General features: G+C 47.0%; 2 protein-coding genes across 4 annotated transcripts in view; one reads left to right on the top strand and one right to left on the bottom strand.

Annotated features, from left to right (window-relative positions):
* The window catches only part of Cmtm4 (CKLF like MARVEL transmembrane domain containing 4), a 58956-nt gene extending 46591 nt beyond the window's left edge, over nucleotides 1-12365 (top strand). For both annotated transcript variants that reach the window (XM_071604654.1, XM_027938992.2), the window contains exons 3-4: nucleotides 4847-4945; nucleotides 5796-12365. In XM_071604654.1, coding sequence (XP_071460755.1) covers nucleotides 4847-4945; nucleotides 5796-5960 — 264 coding nt within the window. In that variant the 3' untranslated portion in view covers nucleotides 5961-12365. The remainder of the gene's footprint in view (nucleotides 1-4846; nucleotides 4946-5795) is intronic.
* A 1311-nt stretch (nucleotides 12366-13676) lies between these two features.
* On the bottom strand, nucleotides 13677-22594 carry Cmtm3 (CKLF like MARVEL transmembrane domain containing 3). Of its 2 annotated transcripts, XM_034635972.2 has the most exons (8): nucleotides 22578-22594; nucleotides 22216-22263; nucleotides 21766-21882; nucleotides 21367-21566; nucleotides 18269-18424; nucleotides 17289-17384; nucleotides 16781-16901; nucleotides 13677-14766 (listed from the first exon to the last, which is right to left on the bottom strand). In XM_034635972.2, exons 4-8 carry the CDS (start codon nucleotides 21517-21519, stop codon nucleotides 14738-14740), a joined length of 555 nt encoding a protein of 184 aa, XP_034491863.2. In that variant the 5' UTR covers nucleotides 21520-21566; nucleotides 21766-21882; nucleotides 22216-22263; nucleotides 22578-22594; the 3' UTR covers nucleotides 13677-14737. The 2 variants fall into 2 exon arrangements, with proteins under 2 accessions (XP_034491863.2, XP_027794796.2); XM_027938995.3 differs by lacking the exons at nucleotides 13677-14766; nucleotides 22216-22263; nucleotides 22578-22594 and adding an exon at nucleotides 14774-16176 and having other exon boundaries at nucleotides 21766-22051.
* Nucleotides 22595-23818: the final 1224 nt, after the last annotated feature.

Here is a 23818-nt window from a genome sequence, read left to right as displayed (position 1 = left end):
TTTGCTGGTATCCCAGTTGCCTGTTGTTTCCAAGGTCCTCTCAGTAGGTGCTTTCTGAGGGCAGGCTGGGCTATAGAGCATACAACACCCTATAGAAAGACCTGTTTGACAAAGAAGTAGCTTCTGGGAAGGTTAAGATCAGAGGTTTTAAGCCAATAGACCTGGTCAGATCAAGTCCAGGGTTGTTCTTAAGGGCTGTGCATGAACCTGGGTACATCACATGAGCCTTCTATTAGTGAAGTCTCAACTATTGGTTAAATGGAGATAATATTTTCCTTGCAGGATTGTTTTAAATATAAAATGAAGAAAATGGGAATAAAGGCATGTAGTAAGCTCTCAAACCAATAGGGCTGCTGCCAGTATGAGAATATCTTTTCTCAAGTGTTATTGATGAACTATGCCATTCTCCTTTAGACTTTATGCCCCTAATTCCATTTTGTCAGTGTATGTGATACCATTAATCTAAAGGGCTCAGTGGAGTAAAGCTGCTTAGCTCATGGCAAAGTCAGGGAGGAGAGAGAGAGAGAGAGAGAGAGAAGGGGCTTCAGGGAAGATGAATACTTACAGGGCACAAACCATGTCCCACCTGCCTATAGTTACCACCCAGTTACTTCTTTCAAATTATTAATTCATCAAATAGATTAATCCACTGGATTAATCACTGTTCTAATCACTGACCTAATCAGAGGTCACTGCTCTCTTAATCTAATCATTTTACTTCCTCATAAATAGAGAGCTTTGGGAGGATATCTCGTATCCAAACTATAACAAGCTACATCATTATTTTTAATGACTGCATGGTGTTATTATGGAAATTCCATTTTATTTAGTAAAATGCCCTATTCTTGAGCATTTTGTTTGCTTTTGTTTTTTTTAAATAGTTTTTTAGTTGTTGATAGACCTTTCTTTATTTATATTTATGCAGTGCTGAGAATCGAACCCAGTGTCTCAAACATGGGCAAGTGCGCTTCTGCTGAGACACAGCCCCAGCTCCTGCTTTCGGTTTTTTACTTCTTTAAATAATGTCATGAAGGACCTCCTTATACTTAGACCTTTGGTATATTAGCACTTTCTATTAGTACTTAAGGTGAATTTCCAAGTGTGGAATTTATACATAGACAATATGAACCTGTTCAAAATCTTGTATGCCTATTAGCAAATAGTTTTCCTGAAAGTTATGTCATGTGAGCCCTGCTGGCTGGTCTGTGTGTCAGTGTCTATCTTTCTGTCTCTCTCACATACATACATACATACATATACAGAGTTGTAGTCTTTTCCAGAAAAGAAGCTTGCAATTGCCAAGTTAATTTTCACTTCTTTGCTTACAAATAAATTTGAACATTTTTCTTCCTTATTGGCCATTTATACTTTAAAAAATTTTATTCATTTTTAAAGTTCCATTGTATTTTTTAAAATATATTTATTTTTATATGGTGCTGAGGATTAAACCCAGGGCCTCACACGTGCAATGCAAGCACTCTATCACTGAGTTACAACCCCAACCCCATTTATACTTTTAAAAAATTGCTTATTTATAGCCAGGCATGGTGGTACATGCCTGTAATCCTAGTGGCTCGGGAAGCTGAGGCAGGAGGATCGCAAGTTCAAAGACAGCCTCTGCAACAGTAAGGCTCTGAGCAACTCAGTGAGACCCTGTCTCTAAATAAAATACAAAATAGGGCATGGGATGTGGCTCAGTGGTTGAGTGCCTCTGAGTTCAATCCCCAGTATCAAAGGAAAAAAAAATTTGCTTATTCATGGCCTTTCCTTATTTTGTTACATTTTCTTAAGAATATTGGTCATTTTATCAAATATCAAAAGGTTTACTATTTATCAAGATTTTATTGGATGTCTTATATTTGGTGTAAAGCTTAAAAAGTATTTTTTGTGAAGGTTTTTTAAACATACACATGGGACTTTGTGGTTTTGCTTTATTCATATAATTTTTATTTTCTTTGATTTATTTTGGTTTATAGTGTTAAATAGAAATACAAACTTTTAAAATGATTTTTTTCATTAGTTAGCAAAATCCTTTATTTCTTCACTATCTTTCTTTTTAAAAGATAGCGTTATATGATTGTTATATCAATAAAATTAGCAATTCTTTAATATTATTTAATATTCAGTTCATACTCTAATTTCCCCTTGGTCTCAAAATATCTTTTTACATTTGTCTTATTCAGGTCACAGTCTACACGAGATTCACACAAATAACCCCCTTCCATTCATTCCTTTTATTTTATTGATTTGTTAGAAACACTGGGTCATTTGTCTATCCTGTGAAGCGTTTTACAGTCTGGAGTTAGCTGCAAGCGTCCTGGTGGTGAGGCTTTACTTGTTCCTCTGTCCCTGTCTTGTGTGTGACCTGGTTATTGGCTCTGGGGCAACTCTGGCCAACAAGCTTCTCCAACAGTGGAAATGTTTTCTGATCTGTACTGCTCTGTGTGCAGCCATGAGCTGCAGGTGGCTACTGAGTACTTGCAGTGGGCTAATGTGATTGAAATATGGAACTTCTTATTTTATGTAGCTCAGTGGGTTTAATGTCCAGTAGCCACATGTGTTTGAGACAGCACAGCTCTAGAAGCACAGTAATATGCAGGTTCATTTTTGAGGCGAGGGCTTCAGCCTCAAAAATGGGTTAGTTCAGTGGAATTTGAAGGTCGATGTGCTCATGTTAGCAGTTGCTTGTGTTTTCCCCCTTGTTTCATCTTATTGGCTGAATAACCTGGTGGGGGATCATAGTAGGATATTATCTTGTCTTTGTAAAACATCTTTTTAAATTTTTTCACTATATTCTCTGACCATATTTATCTTTTCAGTCTTTATTTAATGTTGATTGTCGTTGCTAAAACAAGTTTAAAATCACTGGTACTCCTACAATTTTTAAAATTTTCCCCTTAAATTTCCTAAGCCTGGGCTGGGATTGTGGCTCAGTGGCAGAACCCTTGCCTTGTAAGTATGAGGCCTAGGTTCGATCCTCAGCATCACATCAAAATAAATAAATTAAATAAAGGTATTGTGTTCATCACAACTAAAAATTTTTTTTAATTTCCTAGCCCTTTTTATCACATCTGTATTTTTACATAGTCACAATTTTGCTTGATGCTTGACTTCCAACATTATATCATAAAATATGTTTCCTTCTGAATAATCTTTGCTTTGGGAAATATGTTTTATATTTTTGACCCCAACAGTATCTTATCCCAGAGCCAAGTATATCTAGATACTTTCTGGCTTGAATTTGTGAGAAATTTCCCTGGCTTCACAGATCACATCTGAACCCTGTCCTGCTGGCAGGTGTTTTTGAAGAGAGCCTCACAGTCCCTACATTGCAGTTTTGCCCTAGCCCATGAAGAAGTGTGGCGGAAATCCAGGTGGTTTCTACTACCCAGACTCAGTACTATTAAATTGAAACTTGTCTCTTTGCATCTTTAAAAAGAGCAAGTCAATCTTGAGTTCAGGCCAGACCGGATGAACCACCAGGTGTTGATGGTATAGTCAACCAGCACTTAAGCAGTTTGGTCTTTTTCCTGAATTTTCATCCCTTTTATAGTTCACAGAGGCCATATAGTATGACCCAGGCTATTGGGGTCTAGTGCCAAAGCAATAACAGAAGTACCAGTGTAGAGGATCCAGCTGTGGGCCAGGTGTTGTGTTTGGCTTGTCACCTACATAGTTCTGCTTGTCTTCCAGAACAGCTCTGGGGAGAAGGGGCTGCTAGTCCACATAAAATACATAGGAACACAGCAGTTCATCTGAAGTCATAGTATTAGTTAGACCCTAGGCTGGCTATGACTCTTTTTTTTTTTTTTTTGGTACCAGGGATTGAACTCAGGGGCACTCAACCACTGAGCCACACCCCCAGATGTATTTTGTATTTTATTTAGAGACAGGGTCTCTGAGTTGCTTAGCACCTCGCTTTTTGCTAAAGCTGCCTTTGAACTCACCATCCTCCTGCCTTAGCCTCCCAAGCTGCTGGGATTACAGGCATGCACCACTGAGCCTGGCTGCTGGCTATGGCTCTTAATCAGTGTGTTGTAGTCTTTTCATAAATAAGACAGAAGTTAAGTCTGTGAAACACTAGGTAAGTAACTTCATTTGCTTTGCAAGAGGTTTAGGAGAAAATTCTGCAGTGACTTTGGTGACATAGAGGTTTGAAAATCTAGGTAAGAACATGTGTTCGCAATGTCTGAAAATAGTGTGCTTTAAACCTTACACATGGAGGCAAGGAATGCTGGGGACTGCATCAGTCTCAGTACATTTGGACCCTTAGGATGCTTTGTCCACACTAAGACCATTGTGTGAGCATCTTTCTAAAAAGATGACACTAGAGAGGCTGGGGTTGTGGCTCAGTGGTAGAGCTCTTGCCCAGCATATGTGAGGCACTGGGTTCGATTCTCAGCACCACATATAAACAAATGAATAAAATAAAGGTCCAGCACCATCTAAGAAAATATTAAACAACAACAACAACAACAACAAAAGATGACATTGGAGGGCTGAGGGTATAGCTCAGTGGTGGGGCTCTTGTCTAGCAATTGTGAGGCTCTGATTTCTAACCCCAGCACTGCAAAAAATTAAAAAGATACCAGGACGCTAAACAGTAAATAATGGCTGTTGTTTAAGTCAAGAATTGGTGATGTGGTGGATTTTGTTGTGCAGGTTTGCCAAGCAACCATTAACCGTGAACTATTATTTTTATCTTCCTTTGTGTGACCAGTATCTCTGTGTCTTCAAGGCTGAGATTCGGGGCCATTGGAGGTTGCATGTTGTGCATCCTATTTTGGAAGTTCTTCAGTTGATTTTCAAATTGTTCTTTTCAAATTATTTTTATTTTTTTGTTTAGGATTTGGTCAACACTGGACTCAGCACTTTCTTTTTCTTTATTGCCTCAATTGTACTGGCTGCTTTAAACCACAAAACCGGAGCAGAAATTGCTGCTATGGTAAGAGAACTTGAGTTGGTAAAATGCAGGCTGACTTCACACCTCCTGTGACTTTCTGTCCTTTGTCCTCTGGCATGTGTCCTACTACTCATCCTCCTTGAGTTCTTTCTTGAGTGTGGAGGCTGACGTGGAGGGTGGGGAGATGCGTGGGACCTGCTCTCTCCCCACGCTCCAGGCTTCTGTGTTGCTGTTGATTCACAAAGAACAAGTTTCATTTTTGTAGTTGGGGAGAGTTAAAAAACTTCTCTCCCAGTGCCTCACAGTAGATTCTCCAAGCCTTACCAAGTAATTAAAACCCCACGTGTCTCATCTGGAGCTGCCGGGGTAAGTGGCAGCAGATGGGGGTGGGATTTGGAATTCAGCCCTGTGGCTTGATTTGAAACTCTTATTATTCTCTCTTCATCTCATTTTGTCTGCATTACATTCTCACATTTGAGACTAAAGGGCATGAAGATACAAACAGTAAAAGAGATACGTATGTGATTTTTAAAAAAGGTCCAAAATGTATTTGGAGGGTACCGCAGTTTAACCCAGTAAACAACAACAACAACAAAAGATGACACTAGAGGGCTGAGGGTGCTTTACCCAGGGATGCTTTACCACTGAGCTATGTCTCCAGCCCTTTTTATTTTTTCATTTTGAGACAGGGCCTTGCTAAATTGCTGAGGCTGGCTTTGATTGAGGCAGGATTTTCTGTGGATCACACGAGGAGCACCTCCACCAGGTGTGACAGCCATACATTCCACAATGCTGTAGATGGGGTGCAGCTAGAAGGAGCTGCATCTAGCTGGGGTCCCCATGAAGCCACTTGGATTGCATGCCTGAGGTGAATTGTGTCTTTGTGTTTTAGATATTTGGCTCCTTGGCCACAGCAGCCTATGCGGTGAGCACGTTCCTGGCTGTGCAGAAATGGAGAGTCAGTATCCACCAGCAGAGCGCCAATGACTACATTCGAGCCCGCACTGAGTCCAGAGACGTGGACAGTCGCCCCGAGATCCAGTGCCTGGACACGTGAGGATTTCTGGAGTCCTCCTTCCTCTCATCCTCATGCCCATCTTTCCAATCAAGTTTTCTTTCCCTCGGCACGTCAAACTTTCATGTGATTTAGTTGAATTTTGTCTTCTTAAGTTCACTTTGGGAAAGGGCATCCATAGTGGCCCAGTGGACAGGTGTGTGGTGGCCTGAAAAGACCCATGTCCTCGAGTGTTGGGTGGCTGTGGGAGCCTCTGGCCACACTGACCTCCTGTGTCTACTCTAGGGCTTAAGTGTCCCAGAGTGCAGGCTCCCATCTGACTCTGAGCCATCCTGTCATGTATTTGTGATGAGTCAAGACTTTGGGTTAAATGGGGCTGCTAAAGAGGGGAAATACATGTCAAGGAATGAAGGTTAGGGTTAAAACAGTCACCAGTGCTCTGGGCAGGTATTGAGTCTGGCTACCAGGATCCACTCTCCTCATCTTCCCTGCACCTGGTGTCCAGGTAGCTAGCACATCCTGAAGGCCACAGGGTACTCTGAGGGTTTTGGTGATGGATGTGCTGGTAGATCTTCTGCCTGGTCATAACAGGGACAGGAAAAGCTGGTGTCCTGTGGGGGGACAGCTCCCAGGACTGCCTGATTCACGGGAGAGTCACTTTTTCTTTCCTACTCTGCTGAGAAATCACTTGATTCTTCCTCAAATGAATCATCTTCCTGAGTCCCAGATTTTTTTTCCAGGAATATGGAGACCACCTTGTTTTCCAGATTCCTGTCTACCCTAAATACTTTGAGAATGAATTGTGGGGTGTCTGTAATTTTACCGACTTAGGTAAAAGCCGCAAAAGAAACAATACATTTTAGCAGCCAAAGCACTTGCCTGTTTGCTGCCTTCATGGACCACATTTGTGTTACAAATCAGCACACACAAACACTTCCCTGTGTTTTAGGGGTGTGTGTTCATTTTCTAAGTGAGTTCTAAAGTGATTCTGAGTAGATTTGTCCAGGATTTGAAAATACTTGAATTTGCACCAGGACACATCCTCCCACTGACATTTCAGTAGGCACTGATTGTTGCCCTGGGGGCCTGAGCGCCGTCACTATCAACAGCAGCTCTTGGGAGTTGTTGGGGGAAGTCCTAGTTACTTAAGGTTTTTGATTGATTCTTGATAAAAGTGAAGATTTGTGTGTGTGTGGTGAATGAGAGGGTTAAATAAGACCCTATAATGTTATAGTTTTGTTGTTGTTAAAAACTAATATCTTTTAATGAAAAATTTGTTTTAGTTTGTCAGGTTTTCACTCTTTAAACTGTTTAATGTTTACAGACATCACTGTAGCTCTCATATTTTGTGTTTAGCCCTCACCAAGGAAAAGGTACCACTGGTGGAAGGATTTTGTAGTAGTCTGGAGAAACCCCAGGATCTTGTACTGAGGACTGTTTATAGCTTTAGCAATGTCTTGTGAGGTAGACAACCCGGAAGAGAGAAGAGGGGTGGTATATGTTTGGGGTAAGGAGAGGAATATTTGTAGGAAGCCCCCTCTAATGCACGTGTGGCATTGTGTTCTTCAGAAAAGAGCAGCATCCTGTTCAACAGTGAGGATGGGTGTCTGCTAGACTAGGACTCTACAGGAAGTGGTGCCATGCTGTGCCTTGTGGTCAGGTTAAAGGTTAGCTCCCTAACCCAACATCCAGTATAGATCAGTTCTGGTGCACTTTCTGTCCAGACAGTGGCCCAGATCACATGAAGCACAAGTCTGCATCAGGGGATGACCCAGCTAGTCTTGTGGTTACTCCCCTCTTCTGCCACAGAGGTCAGCCTGGCCTGGTTACAGCTGGGTATAGTGTGCCGTGTAGCTGATGGAGCCCTCTTTCCTTGCCTGTTGTGAGTCAGTACGTAGCATGCTTCACAAACTTTGAACCTGTGATATGTAATGATGTGTGGGAAGCTGATGACATCTGAATTTTATCTGTTCATTTTACATATTTGTTCTGCATTGATGAGTGAGTCTACATAATCAAAACTGAGGTTATCTTCCAATTAAAAAAGAGAATTCCACTTAAAATAGGATCATAAAGACTGAGGCTTGCATTGGATTGGGCCTACTTGGAAGGACCACCCTGAACTTTATCAGATATCTGCTGGGAGTCAAGTTACTTGGCCTTTTATTAAGGCTACTTTTGAAGTGAGACTGAAAGAGAAAACCATTCAGGCAAGATCATTGCTCAAGTTTTCCAAGTCACTTCAGTAAAACCAGTTTATCATCTGATGAAAGGAGACTGTTGACTTGCCTCCTAATATGTACTGTCAGCTGAAAAAAGTTCTGAGGCCAATCAAGACCAGAAATGCTGAGGCATGATAAAAAGTGATGATGCCTGTACCCAGAGAGACTTTGGAGTTAATTTGCATCTTAGTGACAGAATCTTTGGACTGTTTATGTCCCTGTAACTACTTAATATCATTTGTCATGAGGCTTATCCATGAAGTGGCCTGTACACTTTCTAGTTGGTGTAGTGCATAGCCCTGTCTCCTCATATACCCATAATGTAGGGAGGGAAAGTTATGAAGGGAATACGGCTGTCTACTGAGAATGTAAAGAAACCTGCATTTTTCTTATGTTGCCTCTGTGTACAAACAAAAGACAATCTAGATTTGGAGGTCTTAAATTGATCTCTTAGAAAATTGAAGAAGCAATTTTGCAACTAGTAGTTCCAGTTTAGACCAGTGTCACTTAGGTTTGAGGTATTTTAAGGCTAAGGCAACCTTAGATTTCTGTTTTCTGGTGGGATGAATTGGCTTTCATTGTTGGAGTACAACTGGAAGGGAGATGTGTTCCTGGAGATGTGGCAACCCGCAGCACTTGGTAGAACCTATGGCGGTTTTGATGGATGCAAACACTGACATCTTCAGAGGAAGTTTATTTTGACACTGATTTTGTTAGCTGGGTGCTTTTCTTTTCTGATTCCTTTACCCCTTTTTGTGCTGCTGAAGACATGGAAGGCAACCCCTTTTTCCTTTCATACAGAGAGACTGTTGCCATGAAAACCTAAAAATGCTTGTTGGCCTATGGTAAGGGCAAACAGATTAAAATATTCTCAGTGGAATTTGATTTAAAACAAAGAGACATCCAAGGGAGATTGTTTTTTATCTACAAAAAAAATGTAATAATGACCCTACTTCCAGCCTACATCTTTCTTAGCAATGGTCACTGAAGTGCTGCAGTTGGCTGCACAGCTACAGGGAAATCAGCAAGGACGCCAGACTCTGAGTGCTTGGCCCTGGGTCCACTTTACCATCTCCTGCAACAGGCCAAGGGTATCTGGCCTCCACCCTGGGCTAGATGATTCTGGTAAGAGCCTTGTGAAAACATTCCTATTCTCTTCAAGTTTGCAGTTTTATCCACCTTCTGTAAAGCTTTCCTAGTGACTCAGACGTGGGTTAAGCCACAGGCATTCTCTGAGGAGAGGAAGCCCTAACTCTTATCTGCACATGTATGTGAATTCTTGCTTGCTGTGAATGAGCCTCAGATAACCCTTGTGTGTGGCCCAAGCTCACCTCTACTCCTAGTTTTGCATGCACTATTTGGAAGAAACCCCTTACCTATCAATGTGCTTTCAGAGGTCTCATGTCTGTCTGTGCCAGATTTCTTGTGGGTAGGTCTTGGGACCTGTCCTAACCAAAAAAGAAAGAAAGAAAAAAAAAAGAGCATGAAGACTTGTGGCCAAGTTAGTATTAAGTGGTTACTGCTGTGCCATCTGTGTCCAAAACAAAGCAATCATGAAATCATTGTGCCACTACCTGATTGTCATTTTCTCTAGACCTTGTCTGTGGAGCAGTAGCAGAACTGGTAATACACTTTCTAGACTGAGAGCTGCTGGGCAATTTTCATGAGCAGAAGAAAAGTTGTTTCTGGCTCTAGGGACTGCTGTTACCTGGGAGGTCTCCAGGTGCCTTTTAAGTTTCTTGAGAAGTTGCAGGATCCAAGTCTTCTGTTTCCTTGGTCTGTCTGATTTTGATCAGTACCCACTCCTAGGACCAACTAGGCAAGGGACTTGGTGGGCAGATGAGGTCAACACAGGGGTGGGTGAGAAGTGAGGAGGAAGGGAAAGGGGGCTTTTGTTGGCACCAGGTGTGTTTATACCTCAGGCTACTTAAGGAATGTGTTTTTGGCTCACCACCTTCCTATGCTCTTATGTTTAGAAGGGTGAGATCTTGGGTTTCAGAATCAGCCTGAAGACGAGAGCTGACCATTGGGGACTGGTATTCCTCCATGCTCTTGCCTCCTGGCATCTACTCTGGGTTTGAGCTGGCTCAGGTGCACCCCAGGAAGGACACAGATCTAAGAGGGCCACCCTTTTGCTTTTTAAACTTTCCTGACTCTAAAATCTTTCTTCTCAGCAGATACCTTAAAAATCAGAAGATCTGTCTGGTTGAGAAAGTACTTTGAAATATTTGACCTTTTATGTTTCCTTTATTTATAAACTGTCTCTAAAAGTTACCTTCAGTATGTTAGATCTAGAAGAATTTTTTTTCTGAAACCGAATTTTCTTCATGACCGTAAACATTCGCACACACCTTGGCTTGAAACAGAGGCAGCAGTCTTATGTTTTCCCTTCTTTTGTCTGGAGTATATTCTTTTTCCATTTGAATACAATTTCTCAACCTTTGGAATTCTTTTCCTTTCTAGTTTTTCTTATTCCATAAATGTAACAGTAAAGAAAAGAATGACCCACAAGCCCAGTGAGCTTGAATCAACAGGCAGCTTGCCCAGAATGAAGTTTAGCAGATTTGTTTCATTGAGCTAGTTGTTCACACACTGTGCTGAGACTTGAACTCAGGTGAGCCTTTGGTGAAGGGTTAATACTGCTTGGACTCTGGTGGGCTGTTGGAACTTTTAAGGTTCTAATTTTATGGTAAGAATGTGTCTGGCACTATCTTAATCATCTTTGTTGATGCGATTTAGGGCAAGGTCTAGAGTTTCTTTTCATAATTATGCCTGAAAAGAGAAATGGTGTGAAAGAAGGTTCTGATGATTTGTGGGGTTCAGTAACAATCTGAACCATCTAGTGTGAGTTGTCTTGGATGCTGCTGCTGACACCCCATTGAAAGTATCCCCTATTTATAAGGCAAGGCACCCGAGGAGTGACCAGGAACTAAGGACAGTGAAGGGAGATCTGGTGCCCACCCAAGGCCAGGCCAGGCCTAACTAATGACTGCTTCCCTCTCCAGACTCTTGTTTTGCCTTTCCGATTTTTCCCAAATTGATATTACAAGTGTCAAGCTTTCCTTCTCCTCTCTGTGGAAGTGTGGAATGCAAATCTTCAGGCCTTGAAGGGAAAACTGCCTGGTCCCTGGGCTGGGGAGGACATGGGCAAGGACAGGATGCCTAGGATTTCCCCCAACCCCATACTGACCCAGGCCCAGCTGGGGCCGCCTGCTTCCAGCTTTCTCTTCTCGACCACTTAAAAATGAGTTTTCAAATCACAACGAAGTTGATCTATTTGCATAAAATCAGTGCTTTTGGAACTTGACTTAGTTTGACATGGTTCCCTCTAAGAGAATGCTAGGGATTAAAACTATTTGTATATGTTGAAATTTTAGGCAAAACACTAAACTATTTATTACAGGTATGACTGTATTTTTTTTCAAAGCAGTTAATTCTGTCTTTGTATATTTTAAGATAAATAATCACTTCACCTTTGGTGCCTTCCATGTGTCACATAAGCACTCTTGTCAATCATGGAATTGGAAAAAAAGATGTACATTTAGTTAAAACAGATAACACTATTTTTGTAGTATGATTTTAGACTGTGTCCTTTTAATATTGTTTTCCTTTCAACAATGCTGGTCTTGAGGTTTGGGCCACTTTTCCTTTAAACTTAATATGTATTTTAAAAAAGAAAACAAAAACAAAACAACAACAAAAAAAATTTCCCTGCTACTCCTGTCTCTTCTCTGCTGAATGTCCCCCACACCTTGTTTCTGCTTATTTAAATAGTCTGAGAGTAATAGTATATTTCTGTGAAACAATTATGAGTCAGTATAATTGCATTTGGCATTATTTAATCCTTTGCTCAGTTAGAAGAAACTAAGTGTCACTCACCTCGAACAGTAAGAGGAAAATGTTTCCAAAAGAAAAGGTCACCCATGCCCTGACTTCCCATTCATTGAGTCTGAAATGGTGGAAAGTGCGTGTTTGGCTCCCTGTCCCGTTCCCCTGGGAACCTGAAGGTATTCTAAGGCCTGGAGTCTTCCAGGGTAGTCTGGGTGTCACTTGGTTCCCAGAAACACAGTAGCCTTCTTTAGGCGTCACTTCCTCTCAGACTTTATGTAGGTTCATGGATGACCTGGGTGTCTCATGGCCCTCTTGGGGTTTCAGGCCTGGATGCAGTAGTTGCTTTGCTGCGAGGAACGGGTGAAACCAGGGCACAGGCAGACTCTATAGTGGCTCCTTCTGCTTTCCCACCCTTGTAGGACTGAGGATGTCTGGTCAAGGATAATCTTGAGTAAACCAGTTGAGCCATTGCAGAATGAAGGTACATATTTACTGAAACATGAAATTGTAGCTTTATTTTTTTTTGTCCTTCTGAAGATTCAAAACATGTAATTCTATAATGACGGAAGTCCAGTCAAAAGCTAAATAATAACAGATCATTCATCGGTACTTCAGCTAGTGGCACTTTTGGGGGGCAATGTTAATTGTCCCACTTTGCTTGTGGAAAGTATTTTTGGCAGTTTATGGACACAGCTGTGGGGCGTTCTGAGGTGATGGCCACTGGACAAATGTTGGTTTGTGCTGTTTGGGACAGAGTTCTATCCTGGCCTCTCAAGTAGACATGGGTGCTGTGGGGTGAGCCTCCTGTGGCTCTGACTGGCTCTTGGGTTTGTTCCACACATTTGATGTGGTTTGTGGGCCCCAAAGCATTTGCTCCTGTTGATTTGTCCCTGACGGTATACAAAGCCTAACATTACCCTAGATCTTCCCCCTTTATTTCTTTTGAAGGACCAATTTTTCATGGTACTTGTCTTGATTGTTTTCATTGTTCAAATCTGTATTTTTGTATGTAGAGGGAAATAATTTTCTCAACACTAATCGCTAATAAATATTGTATTAAATTGTCATGAAGGAGTTCTTGTTTAATAAATGAACATATAAAAATGCTATTGTCTCTTCTCTCTGCCTTGCTGCCCCTGCCCCCCAAAAGGCTGTGGACCCAGCTTCTGAAATGGTCTTGCTCAGTGGAGGTGGAACAGAGCCCCAGTCCACAGGATGCAATGGCCTCTGTGATATCATCTCTGCTGGACTGGCAAGGTGAAGCAGAAACTCCACCATGCAACTCTGTCGGCTTCTTCCCATTCTACTTTTATCACATTTTCAGGACACATTGTGTGTGACAGTTGCCTCTTCCCATCAGCCTGGGCCAGATACTCACTAGGGTCCTCCAGGCTGCAACTCAGGTACATTGTTCAAAAGGCCTAGGGTCTGGCTGCTGTGGGAGGTTATCCTGATGTGTGATAGGGCCCTGGGCCAGAGTCCTACCCTTTCTCTCCATTTCCTTGACTGTGAGATGAAATAAGAGGATCAAATGCTGGCCAGATTCTTATGCTAGGCCTGGCATACGAGTGAATATGCATGCCTTGTTGCTAAGACTTATAGCTGTCAGGGTTCACTCGTGTGTTACCAGTTTGTGCTGAAGCATGCTAGGATATTGCACAGTGTTGCTCTGGGTGGTGGAAGAGTTTTTCAATCACACTATAAGTAGGTAGTCAGTCTGGTTTAATCCATTAAACGCTTTTTTTCAGGTTAGGAGATTCACATGCATGAGAAGAATAAGGTTATAAGTGCCCAAGACATGGGTCAGAACTTTGGCTCATTCATGAGGCCTCTTGCCTCACAGAAAATGCCATTTGTTAAAGCTGCTTTTGTATAAAAAATTATAAAAAGGTACAAAATGCCATCAAAGATATATAACACTAAAAAATCCTTAGGCAAACACAGAGGGCTCATCTCTCATGAGGTGGTCAATAGACCTGCCCCAGTATCCAGAAGGAAGGATGATGAGAACATTTGTCACCAGAAAGGTTTGGCTAGGCCTGCCCAGCTGCTCTTGACATGGTCACTGCCATGGATCAATGGGTTTCCTTTGTGTTGCCCTGACCTGTGCATCTGTGAGCTCCTGTCTGAAACAGGGTTAGACTTGGTACAGTTATCTCACCTGAAGATGTTTCCAAGTGTGAAGTGCTGGGTGGGTGTCATCCACTCCTGGACAGTAAGGCCAAGGTCAGTTTCCTTCCTGTTTCACAATGAGGAAGGAACTTGTGCTCCTTGAACAAAAGATTCCTTACCAAAGTGCTGCGTGAGCAGGGGCACTCCATGCAAAGCACGGGCCCTGGTGGGCTGGCCTGCGGTGGTTCTGTCTCTGTTCACGCCTGTTAGTTGAAACAGGCCATCCCCCTCCCGCCCTGACTCAGCCCTGCAGCCGGAGCTGACTGCTGTGGCAGGCAGTAACACAGCTCTGTCTGCTGCGTCTCTTTGTGCTTGTCTTTGGTATTGAGGTTGAAGGGCTTAAGGTATGCAGACAGGAATGGGAAGAGGTGGAATATTCAAGATGCCCTCACTTGCGGAGTGGTTCAACAGCACTAAGCTAAGGAGTGCAGTCTCATGTGCTGGGCTCAGGAATGTAAACTTGAGGCAGTGGGGAGGGCCATTGGGCAGTCTTCCTCCTGACACATAGCTTCCCCTGGACATGCTCCTCAGCATGTCAGGCAGGTGCTGGCCTGAAGGTCCTGTGTGGTTCAGGTTGCTGGCATGGGCAGGCCTTCAGTCGGAGTCAGAGTCAGAATTCTCCTCTGAAAGGAAAGCAGAGGAGTCTCTAGGGCAGTAGTGCCTGGGAGTAGTCCCTGGAGAGGCACAGCTAGGTCGCTGGCAGGAGCCCCAGGCAGTCTCTGAGTAGGGGATGGGGTGGGGGGATGGGGACACTTCCACTCCAGACTGAAGTCTGGTTGCCCCTTCTCTATACCCTCACAAGACTCCAGAGGATGTCCCCAATTTATTTAGCAGGAGAAGGCAAAAATAACTACTTTCTTATTCCCCAAATTAAAATATACCGAAAACTCAGCAGTCCATTTTTAGCTGTTTCATAGTTTCAAATTTCCTCCTCCTTCCTTGTTTGATATTGTGATCACAGTTTTATAATGTTAAGGGCCTGTCAGTGAGGCATGACTCAGGGTTCCTGAAATCCCACTACTGAAGATCAGAGCCCTCTGGAACTCCCCAGCCCAGGAAAGGAGAACACCCCACCCCTGCCCCAACCCCAGTGCCAGTTGCTGTTTTTAGATGTTTGTCTCCTCTGTGGCCAGCCCAGCACTCTTAGAATCTTCAACCTCATCTTTGCTGCACAGATCTCCATGGCCCTAGAGCCCAGCTGTTGGGAACCTGGTGGTTCCTAATAAGCATGGGTCCCACCTGGGACAACAGGCACTCAGTGGGAAGGTCTCAACTCCAAGGTGGGGCCTATAGGCCTTGAGAGCTCCCTTGTCTTATCTGCCCAGCTATGAGCACTGATGGCTCCAGAGAATTGTCTCACCTAGACCAAGCACTCTATCCTCTGCTTTCCTCTCCTCCCACCAGCCCCATTTCTTCTTCCTGCACACTACTATACATCCATCAAGACCCAGCTCTAGGGTTTCCAGGGTTCCTCCATAAGTCTCTGGTTACCTCCATAAGGCTGGCACACAGTGGACCACCCTCAGTTGCTTTATTCTTACCTGTTAGCTTCCATTTTATTGTAATTGGCACCCCATTTGGAGATCTTCCCTGATACCTCCTCTTGCACCCCTAGTATGACACATGCCCTGCTATGTCCAGTGTAGCTCTGCTTTGGGGTTCAACTCCTGTTGGGACTGAGTTTTCATGTCCATCTGTGCATACCTAGTGCCAGCACATGATGGTCAAAGAAGGGGTGACACAAAGGCCAGGGCAAGCACAGAGGACACCAGAATGGTGTGAGGTTGGTGCTGAGCCAAACACCTCTTTTTCAAGTCTACCTGGGGGCAGGGCAGAGAAATGGGCAACAGGCCTTGGAGCCCTTGAGGAGGACTCCATTCCGCGTCAGCACTTATATCCATGCCGTCCCTCCTGCCTCTCTGGACTGTGACTGAGGCAGGCCCTGGAGAGGCTGCAGTTCCAAACTAGCTGTGGCACCTCCTGATAAACCTGTGCAGAGCCCCTGACTCAGGCCTTGTGCAGAGCGTAAGCACCTAAAGGCAAAACAGTATGGCTGTGTTGTTACAGACAGATCAATGAACCTTCCAACTTTCCACATTTTTTTTTCTTTTTTTTTAAGAGATCAGGTAATATACATGCTGGCCTTTCTGAGTTGGACAAGGATGGCTTGATAGGCCAGAATGTTTACTGTACTTTTCATGGGAATAAAACCCAAACACTCCTTGGTTTGCCTGGGAGCTGCAGAAAAGGATGAGAGATTGGGTCCCTGGTCCCCAGGCCGAGGCAGGCTAGACTACAGAGGAAGCAGGATCCAGGGAGGTGGTTACTCTGGATCCCAGGTGGAGAACTGTCCTGAGAATGACTGGCTACCCTGAGGATTCATCTATGATGGGAGCCTTGTAGGGCCAAAGGTCTGGGCATGTGTTCAGCTTGCCCCTCCTTGAAAGCCCGAGGCCCTAGGTAGGACAGGTTTTGTGACTGCATGAGGGGATATGACAATGAGGCTATAAAAACACTTCCTGGCCCTATGTCAGGTTCAGATTAGCAAAGTGTCCCCAAGGGAGGACAAGGCCCCAGTAGTGATCCTAGAGGTGTTCAGCCGGGTTCCCTGGCAGAAACCTCAGGGCAATCACTGACCTTCTGCCCTTTGGGCTGTGTTCTCCTCTGTGGTGTCTCCTTGTTTGAGGAATTTGGCCACGTTGTTAAAGATCAGGTAGAAGTCAATCGCAAACACGATGGTGGCGAAGAAGCCAAAAACCTGTGGGACAGACACAGGGAATGTGGCAGGAGACATTGCTCAGGGTAAATGGAATACATCACTAGAAGCATGGAGTCCCTGGTCCAAGAAGCTGGGCATGGTGGGGGGTGGCACTAAGAAGCTGCCCAGCCAGATAGGCTCAGACCCTCCAAATAAGGGGAAATAAGCTGTGAGCCTGGTTTGACAATCAGCGTTTTAAAACTCGGGGCAGAATAAATCTCTAATAAGAGGACTCTGGAATAGTTGAGATCTATAGGGATCCCAAGAGGTCCAAGCAGGAAAAGGATGTTCCCAGGTCCCACCCCATTGAGTATCCAGAGAAGAATCAGAGCTTCAGAGGGGGACACTGCTTGGCACCCTCTTCTCAGAGGCAGAGCTGCTGCTCACCCCAGCTGCTTTGTAAGCCCCATCTGAGTATTTGGCGACGGCTGTGATGGAAATGACGAAGTAGATCAGGGCAGCGGTGACACAGCGCAGGAAGTCCTGGGGAGAGAGGGGCATGGCCACACCATTCTGAGCTCTCTGGAGTGGGGCACAGAGTGGAGGGGGCCTGGCAGCCAGGTCCTGGCATACCCAGGTCCAGCAACTGTGGAGTCCTGCCCTGTCCTGAACCTTGTCATCCCTCCTGCCATGCCTCCTGTCAGGGCTGACACTGCCCTGACCCTGACCCTGCTTGCTCTATGGCTTGGCCCTTTGGTGGTGGTGAAAGCTGGAAATGTGGTCAACCTGCTCCTTTCAGATTCTCCAATAGGGAGACCTGGCCCTTGGCCTCGCTTTGCCACACACTGTGGCCAATCCCTTTATGGATCCTGGTTTCTGCTTATGGATGGAGGAGCAGCCCTCCCCAGAGGGTGAAAGGATGGATGCTGGAGGTAAAGTCAAGAGACCAGGGTTGGAGCCCAGCCTTTGCTGTCTTTTTTCTACAGCATATTCATTTAGCAGAGGACACTGGCGGGGGTCTGAGGCTCCCAAGTGATCAAACAATGCTAGGATGCCATATGTTTAAGTCTGGGTAAGCTCTGCAAGTAAGCTAACCTGCCCTGCCTCTGAAAATGACTTGAATTCCTGTGGCTGACCTGGGTTCCAACACCCCACTGGGAGCAACAGCGCCACCTGGTGGTCAGAGACGGCCTCCAGCCAGGTTCCCTGCTTCACAGATCTGCCTTGCAGATGCCACAACCTGCTTTAGGTCCAGCTGCTGGATGGTGGGGCCTGGATTATCTGAAGATTACCAGCTGCAAACTGTCCCACCAGTTCTCTGAAGACCGAGCATGGTTGAAATGCAGGACTCTGGATTCCTCATATGGATGCTCTGTGATGAATACCATCAGAGTCCACCCCTCCTTTTTGATTCCCCTGGTCCTCACCATCATGGGCCAGCACAAGCCCTGCCACTTATCGTTCAGCTGCATGGCATCAGCAAAGAGGAAGTAGAGGGCCAGCAGAAACTCCAGCAGAGGCACTGTGAGGAAGGCAGACGCTGAGGATACCACATAGCAGATGAAGGTGATAAAGGAAAGACCCTGTAGGGAAGTAGGGCACAGTCAGAGCCTCTTCTTGCCTGGTCCAGGCCCTGCAGTCCAGAATATCTCAGTCCTATAGCTGGAAATGGCAGAGCTAGGATGAAAGCCCTCATGAAGCCCAGGCTCACACCCAGGCAGCCTCAGTCCTTCTGGGCATGATGCTGACTGAGCCTTGGCCTTTGCCAGCACCCAATCTTGAAGCCCCACCTCCCATGTGCATCCAGCCCCCCAGGAGGCCACTTCCTGGGGCTGCTCACCCTTCCCCTTACTGGCTCTCTGACAGAATCCACCCAATGCAAATGGTGCCTAGCAGGGGCAAACCAAAACTAAATAGCAACCAGTTTCAAAAAAGTAACATCCAACCCCCATGATATGGGCTTTTTGCTGAATATAAATTTTATCTGAAAAACAAAAAACAAATCTTGATCTGTTAATGATATGCATGCTGAAGTGTTTACAGTTGAAATGTACTGAGGTTTGCAATTTAGTTTGCATCAAAACAAAAATGGGTTGGAGATAGGTGATAAAGCAGATATAGCAAAGTATTAACCACTATACAATCTAGGTGGTGGATGCATGAAATGAATAATATAAATCTTTCAGCTGTTTTATGTAGTCACATAAAATTTTCTTAATAAGAAGGAAAAAACTACCCAGGGAAGGTATGTTGGCCCTGACACCTGGGCCCTGCTGTAGCCTGCATACAGCCAGCCTTTATGAAAGGTGGAGCTAGCTGTACTTGAACATAAGAATCAAAATGTTCACTGCAGCTTTGCCCAAAAGGCTGTAGGTGTAGAGGATGCTGAGGCCCCACTAGTCCTGCAGATGGTGTGCAGTGCAGGGCAGACCAAGAACATGGGGCTGTTGGATGGGTCAGTGGTTCCTCTGTTCCCAGTGCCTGCTGAGACTCATATGGGTATCTCCTCTGATACTCACTGGCCAGGCGCTGTTCACAGTCCTTATTCATAGATGAGCAGACTCTGACACACAGCTAATAAGAGGCACCAGAATTTGAACCAGGGCTTGTTGATCTGTGGGCCCTGGTGGCCTTCATCTACCCTGGTTTCTGTCACTGTGGTTGGATTTGAGAGTGTCCATGGCTGACTAGCTCAGGGGTTGGCTGCATGGAGGCCTACAAGGACATCAGATGCCCCACAGGAAGCACTGTGGCTGTTTCAAACAAATGAGCTGCAGGAACTCCAGGGAGTCCCCAGGGCACTCTTGTCTGCCCTGAACAGGGCCACGAGGGTAGCTAAGCCTCCCTAGGGGCCCACTGCCATCTTGGACAGGTTGGAAATGAAGGCAGAGGGGCGCTGAGGCTGCCAGGTTCTGCCAGGAAGGCAAGGCTCTGCGCGGCCCTGTCCACAGCTCCTATTTCCCCAACCAAAGGCTTTCTTGGTTCCTCCCTTTCCAGCCTCCCATGCACCCTCAAACTGGATTCTGGGGAACCCACCTTGATTCCCATTTTATTATTCCCTCATTTTTGGTGGCCACTTTCTTCCCTCCCCCTCCTTGTCCAGCCTTCCCACTTGCTTGGGCCTAGGGGTGAGAGGAAGGTGACCAGGGGGAAGGAGTAACTAGGAAGATCTCCCTTGTATCCTGAGTACCCACCCCTACCCTTCCTTCCTCCTCCTCCTCCTGGATTCTTGCACTCAGCTAGGCCAAAGGGCCTGTGTGCCTGGCTGGCAATCCTACCCGCTACTCAGGAGGCTGTGCTGGTGGGGTGGGGCTGGAGGTCCAGAGGTGGGGGGGCAGGTAGAGGTGGCCAACCTGGAGGCTGTCCCTGGGAGTGTAGTTCCTGGGTCGGCCTGTCGCCTCACTTGGGAGCTAAGTAGGTGCTGGGCTGCTGACCCCTGCGCTGCCTCCAAGTCAGAAAAGGCTGTAGAACCACCTCTTGCCCTCTGCCATGGGGTTCAAGGGAAAGGTCCTGGGGCAGAATATTTCCTCAATCCCCACACTCCTCCTATAACTTGGCCCCTCAACCAAGCCACCTGCTGAAGCCCCTAACTACTTCTGCTAGCATTCTCTCCCCAAATCCACAAGTGGGAATGAGAACAGGTATTGTCAAGTTGCAGAGTCCCTCCTCTGGTCTCCCCTCTGCCCGGCCTCTTCCTCCTCCCCCCTCCCTGAGGCCCCTCGCCAGTCCCCGCCCCACACGCGACAGTGTGGGAGTTATCAGGAGTGTCGGAGGGACAAAGAAGCCCTGCCCGGCGGGGTGGGGACAGAGGGGTGGGGATCTGCGGGAAGGAGGAAGGAGCCCAGCCAGGGCCGGGAGGAGGGAGATGAAGTCACCCCGCTGGCTCCCGACCCTCACCCCGAGCCCCTGGGGCTACCCGCGCCCCCAGTGCGCGATCCAGGCCTCACCCAGTCCCGGGGCCGGGGCTTCCCACTCAACGCGGCCCCCTCCCAGCCTCCGGCCCCAGCTCGAGGCCCAGGCGGAAAGCAGACCCTCCCCCACGGCCGCGAGTCCTGAACGTCCAGCCGCCAGATCCTCTCTGCACGCTGCCAAGCGGGGTTCCAAGGGCCCAGGGAGGGTGGAAGCGCCTGAAACTGCACAGCGCCAGGCCCGGGCCGCTGCGCCCGCGGGGACAAACTCCTCACCAGGGTCCCCCACACCGCGTCCTCTGGCCCCCAACTTGGGCTTCGCGGGTTGAGGAACTCGGGGAGGCCTGGGTTTGGGACCCGCCTCGCCGCCGACTCGCCTTCGGGTTCAGTGAGGCCTTCCAAAACTTGCGGGCGTCGGTCCAACTTCGGGGGCTTTCAAGGGGAGGCGCGAGTGGGGCGCCCAGATGGGGATGGAGCGCGACATCCGTTCCCCCGCCACCTCGACGTCAGCCTCCGAGAGGAGCCGGGCGGTCGCAGCCCGGCGGGGCGCGGAGGCTGGCGGGCGGGGATCGGGGCGGCCTGGACAGGGTCGCGGGCAGGGTCCCCGCTGCACTCACCGACTCCGCCAGCAGGAGGCGGCCTTTGAGCGAGCAGAGGAAGGCGCGCGCCGGCAGCAGGGCGCGGAGCCCGGGGACCGCAGCGCCAGGCCGGGAGCCGCCCGCAGGCTCGGGCTCCGGGTCGGGGTCCGGGTCCGTGTCCGGGGGCCACATGGCAGCGGCTGCAGGGCCGAGGCTCTGCCTCCCTCCTCACTCCGCGCCTGGGAGGGAAGCGGAAACCCAGACCGTGCGGAAGGAGAAAGAGGCGAGACTGGCCCAGCGCTGGGTGCATCCCGTGCCGCCCCGCCCCCGCCCCCGCCCCGCCCCCGGGTCCCCTCCTCTCCGTCCCCTCCCCTCTCTCGCACCCGGGCCCCCAGGCCGCCCGGTCAGCCGCCGCCGCCGCCTCGCACTTCGCCTTACCCCTCGCTCGGCCGCGTAGACCCCTTATTACCGCCCCTGGGCACCCCGACCGAGCTCCCGCATCCGTCCCTGGGCAGGGTTGTCTGCAGTCGTTGTCGCCTGTCGAACTTCTTGCCCCTGCCCGTGCCCAAGAACGTAGGCATCTCAACCGCAAAGACCCCCGCCTCGTCCTCCCTCTGCCCTGGCCCTGCGTTGGCCTCCAGCTCCTTGCTCCATTCCCTCCTCTTTCTCGGAGCTGGAGTTTCCCTGTGACTTCCTTGGTCACCCCCGTCCGTCCTAGTCCAGCGCCTCCTCCTTCCGGGCCTCTTTGTTGGTTGCCCCGGGCCGGGGTTTTCCAGTCCATCCCGGGGGACGCCCACGCATCGCTGCTGTCCCTATTTCTCTCCTTCCCACCCCCATCTTCCCTTCCCCCCGCGTCTCTCTCTCCCTCTCCCCCACCCCGCCACATACCACGTGTCTCCAGGGCGTCTAGAGTTCAGCGTCCTCGGCTCCTGGCCTCTGTGAAGGGCACTACCATTTGTCCTGAGTCTCACAAATAGAGACTGGGGGTTGTCCCCCTCCACCCTCACCCTCACAGTCAGTCCACTACCAAGGCCTGTCCAACTTTCTGATCTTTACCCACTTTTTTTTGGGGGGGGGTGGTACTGGGAATTGAACCCCAGGATGCTTTACCACTGACCTACACCCTCGACTCCCCCATACCCGCCTTTTTTTTTTTAATTAAATTTTTGAGACAGGGTCTCAGTAAATTGCAGAATCTGGCCTGGAACTTCCGACATTCCTTCCAAGTCACTGGGATTGGAGGTGCTGACCTCAGCGCCTCCTTCGGTCCATTTCGTACTGCTCCTTTCTTCCTGAATTGTGGTTGCTCTTTAAGAAGCATCTTGTCTTCCCCCTTTGGCAGCCAGAAGGATGATTAAATCACCAATCACAGTCACTTCCACCACCACCACCCTCCCCCAAACCAAACCAAACCAAACCAACCAAACCCAATCTGGGCAACTTCCCATCTTGCTCAGGATTTGGTGTACACAAGATAAACGCCCCTGTGGCTCTTTCCTCCCTTCTCTCTCCCAACCATTGACCTTCTTATAGTTTGTTTAACAAACCATGCTCCTTCCTGTCGCAGGGCCTTTGTTCATGCTCTCTCTTCTACCTGGAATGCTCTTTCTCAACTTTTTTTTTTATCTGATTAAATTCTTATTCCTCAGGGACCATAATGCAGTGTCATTTCCTCAGAGAAGTCTTTCTCAACATTCATCTGTTCATTTAATAGCAGTGCTGGAAGCCCAGACTGTGGAGAAGCTCTGCTGTTTGGGGAGTTACAGGGGAGCAAAGAGTCCTAAGTAGTCAAAGAATTCCAAATAAGATGATTCCTGGTAATAGGTGTCTACTGGCTCAGAGGACAGCCAGGCAGGTAATATCAAAGAAAGGACTGAAGAGGAAACTGATCAGAGAAGGGCCAGGTTGGGGTTGTGGAGAACCTGGTGTTTGGATTTTATTCACAATTCCCTGGGCAAGAGGCCAGTTGGGAGTCCTAAAAGAGCAGAACCCTGTTCTGATTTGTTATTAAAAATATGGCTCTGACCGTATCTCAGTCATAAGAAGGTAAAAACCCAATTTTTAAGATTTTCTAAATATTTGAACAGATATTTCACCAAAGAAGGTATATGAATATTCAATAAAGTGCAAATATGCTCAGCCTCATTAGACATCTAGGTATGCAAATTAAGACTGCAGTGAGATACTACTATATATCTATTAAAATAGCTTAAAATGGGGGAGCATTATTAAGTACAGGTGAGGATGTAGAGTCATTGGAACTCTCCTATACTGGGGATAGGGGGTGTCAATTATTACCACTGCTTTGGAAAAGTTTGGCCATTTTTTAAAAAGGTTAACGTTGGCTTACTGTGTGACCCAGCCATTTTACTTATGCTATTTACCCGGTGGAAGCGAAAGCAAAGCACGTGGGTGTTCAAAGACTTAACCGTTACAATGTACACAGTCACTGTATTTTTAATAGTCAACTCTGAAGTCTTGACTTCTTCTT

This window comes from Marmota flaviventris, chromosome 18, assembly GCF_047511675.1.
Source record: "Marmota flaviventris isolate mMarFla1 chromosome 18, mMarFla1.hap1, whole genome shotgun sequence".
NCBI lineage: Eukaryota > Metazoa > Chordata > Mammalia > Rodentia > Sciuridae > Marmota > Marmota flaviventris.
The sequence above is the reverse complement of the archived record's forward strand: the minus strand, read 5'-3'. Positions and strand labels throughout refer to the sequence as shown.